The sequence below is a fragment of the Sinocyclocheilus anshuiensis genome, unplaced genomic scaffold (genome assembly GCF_001515605.1).
Source record: "Sinocyclocheilus anshuiensis isolate Anshui unplaced genomic scaffold, SAMN03320099.WGS_v1.1 scaffold86, whole genome shotgun sequence".
Lineage (NCBI taxonomy): Eukaryota > Metazoa > Chordata > Actinopteri > Cypriniformes > Cyprinidae > Sinocyclocheilus > Sinocyclocheilus anshuiensis.
The window spans coordinates 225,271-231,449 of record NW_015547662.1 but is presented as its reverse complement, the minus strand read 5'-3'; the positions used below and the strand labels follow the sequence as shown (position 1 = coordinate 231,449).

The following is a 6,179-nucleotide window of genomic DNA, read 5'->3' as shown; positions in this document are numbered from 1 at the left end:
GATATCTCCGTTTGCATTGAACTTTCAGCTTCGTAACTTTGCAGATATTGTTTATGCTCAAACAGCAACATTACACACTAACTAATGTTAAAAAAGTGAAATCGCAATGAACCACCCCTTTAAAAAGTACAGCAACTGCATGGAAATCTGTGTGTGGTTTAATACACATCCTGGTCGAAATGCTTGTCTCAGCAAGATATTAATGCAAACAGTCAGGAAAAATCAATTATTTCTGTGCATTATGTCTTGCAATGTAAATCTAGTCTAAAAGACCTGCTGAGGTATAATGTCCTCTTAAAAATAACCAAACAGCAATACTGACAACATATACAAAACACCTTTACATAAACCTTTTAATGTCAAGATTATTTTATTACAATCTTTTATTACTTTTATTATTAAATTTACTTCAGCAATTTTTATGTAACTGAAAATTTTCATTGCTATGGTTATTTTTGATTATTAATTTGCATTAATATTCACCTTTCTAAATAGATAAATAAAACATCTAAAAAATGTGTTCAAAAGTAAATTAGTTGTTCCTGTGGTAGAGACTAACTTTTGGCATCCAGATAAATAATGCAAAGACAACTGCAAAAACTACAGAAAATATCGAAATTTAAAGGAGCATAAATATAAATTTTTGCAAGCATTTAGGTTTGAACATCTGCTGTAGTATTGGTTGTATGTGTGTGTTAATCTTACATGTGAGCCATAACAGAACAGATCAATCCCAAGCTCATAGCCCATGCCGTAGTCACATTCATCATTGGCAAACTGAACAAAGGTGATCATTTCCTGAATGGGCGCGAAAGCTTTCATCCTCTCCTCATCATCTATGGCCTCTACAATTGTTTTGCAAATCTTCTTCAGACTTGCTACAGGTAAACAAAATCAAGAAGGAAAAACTGTAAATCAAAGTCTTTCATTAAAATTAGGGTTGTCAAGAGATTAAGGCAGGGGTTAGACTAAGCCAGGATTAGGCCATAGTTCAATTAGGACATTTAAGTAATTTTTCATAAACGTGCCTTAGAAAACACATTACTGGTGTGCATCTTGAGCCAAAACAAAGGCACTGATTTATTTTAAGATCAGTCAGTGCAAGTTTCTTTCAGTTGACACCGCTCAGACTTACATTTTAGTCTGGGACTAGGCTTAAGTTTGTCTGTGAAACCGTGGGGTAAAATCTTTTATCTAATTAATTACATGTGCAGATTAATAATTTGCGCATAAATTTTGGCGGAGAAATTACCCCCCAAATGATCTTTTAAAGTCATTGTGTTAGATAAGAAAAGAATTAAATAGACATTACAAAAAGTAGCTTTAGAAAGAAATATTTTGATTCAACATTGCATAATTTAATAATTTGAATGTGTTGTTTTTTACATAATTAATTGCACCAAATTAACAAATTAAATCGAGTGCATTAAAAGGCAACACATCCTAAAACAGTTGTGTGAGATTTTTAGGTTTACCATCGGTTTCTGGCAATTCTCTATATCCAACATCATTTTTATCCACTGGAACCACAATTCCCACTCCATGAAATGTCTTTGTGACCACCTGCAGAAAAAAGATAAATAAAAAAAAACAAACATTGGAAATGAATTTTATTAACTGCTGGCATTAAACTTTAAAACATACCACAAATGTTGTACAGTGATAAAAGGGTGGTTCTGTCAAATCGTCTTACATCACATTACAAAACACACCTTTCTCTCTCTTTGCTTCATTGCTTTAGTTTTCAGTTCCAGAGGCAAATCTAACCTCTTGGCCTCTCGCTTCAAATCTTCTTCTAACCAGTCCAAAGCTGCTTCGTTTTTCTGTTGTCCCCTCTCCTTCCTTTTCTTCTGCAAAAACAGCCTAGGTGGTGTGGCAGGAGAGAGAATAACATTATGCAAAAGAGAAACATGCAAAAAAAATTAAATATTAAATAAAAAATATTTCACACCACATTTAAAGCAGCACTATGTAACTTTTGGCGCTCTAGCGGTTAATAAACAGAACTGCACACATCCCGCGGAAGAACATTCCAACCGGAGCTACTTCTCTAAAAGTTTATGTCTATGGCGATTCACGCAGGTATGTGTTACTCCGCAGCGGTGACGACCCGACCATGCTACAATAGTCCAAATATAAGTACTTATTATAAGTGTACCGTAGTGATTCGGAATAAGATAAAAACGCGGTTTGGAAGATTAATTCATGATGTACTCGCTCATTATATACATGTTGCAAATTTTGAACACAGAAAAAGTTACATAGTGCTGCTTTAAAATTATATAAAAACATTGATAATTATTTTCACATTTTCATTTAAGTTGAATAAATTAATGTTGAGAACGAATGTTGAATGTGAATGTTGAGACAGAGCGAGTCAGGTAGGTGATACTGCGCATATGTCGAGCTCATCCGTCCGTGGTTGAGTATACTTTGAAAGCTGTGAGGACACGGCTGTGCACGAGACGGAACGGAACACAGAAAGTGAAGTAAACCCAGACCTTTAGTGGTCAGCTGCTTTAGAGCGTGCCAAAATCAAAATGACTGATTACTGGAAAATGAGATGTCATCGTCCATCGCGACGTTTCACTGTAGACATCATCTGATGTCTGATCTAACGGCAACCAGTCAAAGCATCTATACACATTTTAATTTATACTTGTATTATTTACTGAAGACACTCACAGAACCGCTGCAAAGATGTTGTCCCCCATCTGTGTGATGGTACAGCCCTTCTTGGCTTCGTTCTCCCCAATGAACACAGGCAAAGCATCAGGTAAATCTCTGTACAGGGAGACATGTATAGTGAGAAAATCACACTGAAACACCTAATTATTTTAGAAAACACCTTTTTTTTTTATTTTTTTAAAGAACCATTAATTTCTTGTGTTGCAGTTTGATGTGCCAAATATAGCTATTGCAATCATCCTTGCAACTTTTTTTTTATCCAATTACAAAAATAAATGTCTTTCACAGGTAGACAGTCACCTGAAGTAGCCCATGTGGTGCTTGGTGTCTACATTGCCCTGTATGATGGTCTGGAACTCTGGGGGATCATAGAAATAACGCCAATGAAGGTGAAAGTTGGGTTGAGAGGAAGATGAGTTTTTGTGATTTTTGGACAGGATATCAAACGGGCCAACTAGCCGAAGCCCAAGTGTTTCTTTTAGGGCATCTGTAAAGCACACAAAAACACATGCAAAAAATTAAACACCAGTGTAACAAGACATATATTCATTTTAAAATATTTATAATATGTTGAAAATGCTTATGATAATAGTGAAAAAAAACAAAACACATGTGAATAGTGCTGGTATGGATATGGAACCATCAATATAAGATGGATACCTTGAGGACAGTCAGCACTAAGACCCTTGCAAAAAAGAACCATGAATTTCTTGTGTTGCAGTTTGATGTGCCAAAAATAGCTATTGCAATCATCCTTGCAACTTTTTTTTTTATCCAATTACAAAAATAAATGTCTTTCACAGGTAAACAGTCACCTGAAGTAGCCCATGTGGTGCTTGGTGTCTACATTGCCCTGTATGATGGTCTGGAACTCTGGGGGATCATAGAAATAACGCCAATGAAGGTGAAAGTTGGGTTGAGAGGAAGATGAGTTTTTGTGATTTTTGGACAGGATATCAAACGGGCCAACTAGCCGAAGCCCAAGTGTTTCTTTTAGGGCATCTGTAAAGCACACAAAAACACATGCAAAAAATTAAACACCAGTGTAACAAGACATATATTCATTTTAAAATATTTATAATATGTTGAAAATGCTTATGATAATAGTGAAAAAAAACAAAACACATGTGAATAGTGCTGGTATGGATATGGAACCATCAATATAAGATGGATACCTTGAGGACAGTCAGCACTAAGACCCTTGCAAAATTCCCAAAACTGGAAAAAATCATCAGGCATGCGTAGCTTGTACAATTTTTCCACTTCTTCTTGCATTCCAGCTGTCTTCTCATCCCTCTGGCCGTCTTTTGCTTTTTTCACCTCCCCGTTTGGTGTTTCTGTCTGGAACAGGCAATAATACGTTTGAATAAGTTACACTGGAAGAAATAATATTTTAAGTAATAAAATAATACAAACAGAAACCAGCTTTTTCTTCATGTTAGCAGAAAATAGACTGAAATAATTCTCCTCTTCATTTACACACAAACATTAAACGTTTTAGTCTAAACCTAATAATTGTAATAAGGAAGAAACCCTTCAATTTTGTAAAGAAACCAGTTATGTTCATTACAGTTGAGGTAAGGAAATAGGTGTGCAATGCAGATTCATATTTATAATGGTCATTACAATCCAAGACCATCACAGTAAACTAATGTCTAACTGATGTCAGATGAAGGTTTTGCACCTGATACAATGTTCTGATACTGACACAACATTTTGGGTAAAACACTGTAGCTAAAGAACACTGAAGACACGAACAGACATTTGCATGGTGATTATTGACATAATATTCAAAAGCACTGATTATACAGGTTGAATGTACAAACAAAATAACTGAAGTGTAGTGGATGCTAAAGGCATACGAGCCACTATCATTCACAAACGAGCCGCACATAACCTCTCAGTAAATACTCAACGTAATAGGTAAACTGAAAACTTTACTATGGCTGGCCACGAATTGATGAGGATTGTATGTTGTACCTGCGGCAAAGAGCTGGGTTTTCTTTTCCCGCGCCCCGCCATGCCTGCTGATTTTTCCCGCAGTCTCCACGTGAAGCGCTGCAGCCGGTAGAAAAGTTCTGAACATCCGGTAGCGATTTAAAAATAAAAGTCGTGACTTCTGATTTGTTGTGAACATTTATTATTATTATTATTATTATTGTTGTTGTTGTTGTTGTTGTTGTTATTTAATAATGAAAATAAAATGTATTATTATTATTATTATTATTATTATTATTATTATTATTATTCCCTACTGAATAAGACGCAAATTCATATTTTTGTCCAAATTTTCTCATAGAACTGGTTTTATTTTCAAATAATACAAAGCAGTGTTTACATTATTTTCTATATTTGCAACAAAACGAATATGCTTGTAATATGCTTGTTTACTCGAATAGCAATGAAAATAGAAACAAGTCAAATTCATAATTAATGGCAGCCATGTCAAAAGTGAAAATTAAATGGAATTTTCAATACAAGATTTTGAAATAACATTATGGCACCTATGAACAAGAGTTGTTTAGTGGAGACCTCAATTTCGTTTCACATGACATTTTTAGAATAGTGTTTTTTGATGTATAATAATGCCTAATAAATATTTATTGTTTAATATTTAGGCTAGAATTAATATTCATATTTATCTTCATATATAATCATACACGTAAATATCAATTAACAATGTCAACGGAGAATTTAAGTAGGCTATACAAATGAAATATTTGTTCATTTAGTCTTATTGTAATTTTCCATTTAAAAGTTATATTGCAAAATAATCAATTGTTTATTTTTATTTATTTTTTATATATTTTTTAAGTTCTGTATTCATGCAGTTCTGTGTTTATAGCAGTGTAAACGAGATATTTAGACTATTCTCAGACCACATGACGTGACACAGAGGGAGGTGACAGAGGGAGTTTAAAAGGATCGGTCAGTTTATGGCAAATAACTCTGTTAGTTGAAGTTCTCAGTGACACAGATTCCGGACTCACAGCGGGAATAATGATGTTCTGCAGAGTGGCTTGGCAAAGACTTGCACCTCTGGCACGCAAAACACTCACTCCGTTCAGCAATGGTAAGAAAACATCGATTTCCAGTCCATCGTTACATCCATATTCAATGCAGTTTCGATTTTGCAAATGAAATTCACCAGCCTACACCTCGCAATCTAAAAGTGTTAAAAAAAAAAAAAATTAGCATGTTCCAAAAAATAAAAAGTGCATATACTTTGAAATATGTTATGAAAATTAATTCGACACTTTTGGACACTTTTAATTGGTCTCTTTTAGGAGGCGTATCAGTGGTTTATGGCTTTACCTTAACGCAGAACATTGAGTTCTGATATTTATGTTATGCAACAAGTGAGATATGCTCATTAAATTCATCCAATATTAAGTCTGTTTATAGGGATTTCATAAATCAGTAAACTGGAAAGACCTCTTTTGTCTTTGCATTTGGAAGAGACCCATAAGTGTTTAATGTAATGGAATATT

At 34.3% G+C, this 6,179-nt stretch overlaps 1 protein-coding gene across 1 annotated transcript in view; it reads right to left on the bottom strand.

The window, feature by feature from the left end:
• Positions 1-4,766, bottom strand: part of LOC107702306 (UPF0609 protein C4orf27 homolog) — a 6,432-nt gene extending 1,666 nt beyond the window's left edge. Inside the window, exons 1-7 of the mRNA XM_016504565.1 lie at positions 4,669-4,766; positions 3,864-4,029; positions 3,504-3,690; positions 2,686-2,784; positions 1,713-1,863; positions 1,476-1,563; positions 706-878 (exon numbers count right to left, since the gene is read on the bottom strand). Coding sequence (XP_016360051.1) covers positions 706-878; positions 1,476-1,563; positions 1,713-1,863; positions 2,686-2,784; positions 3,504-3,690; positions 3,864-4,029; positions 4,669-4,710 — 906 coding nt within the window. The 5' untranslated portion in view covers positions 4,711-4,766. The remainder of the gene's footprint in view (positions 1-705; positions 879-1,475; positions 1,564-1,712; positions 1,864-2,685; positions 2,785-3,503; positions 3,691-3,863; positions 4,030-4,668) is intronic.
• Between the last annotated feature and the right edge of the window lie 1,413 nt (positions 4,767-6,179).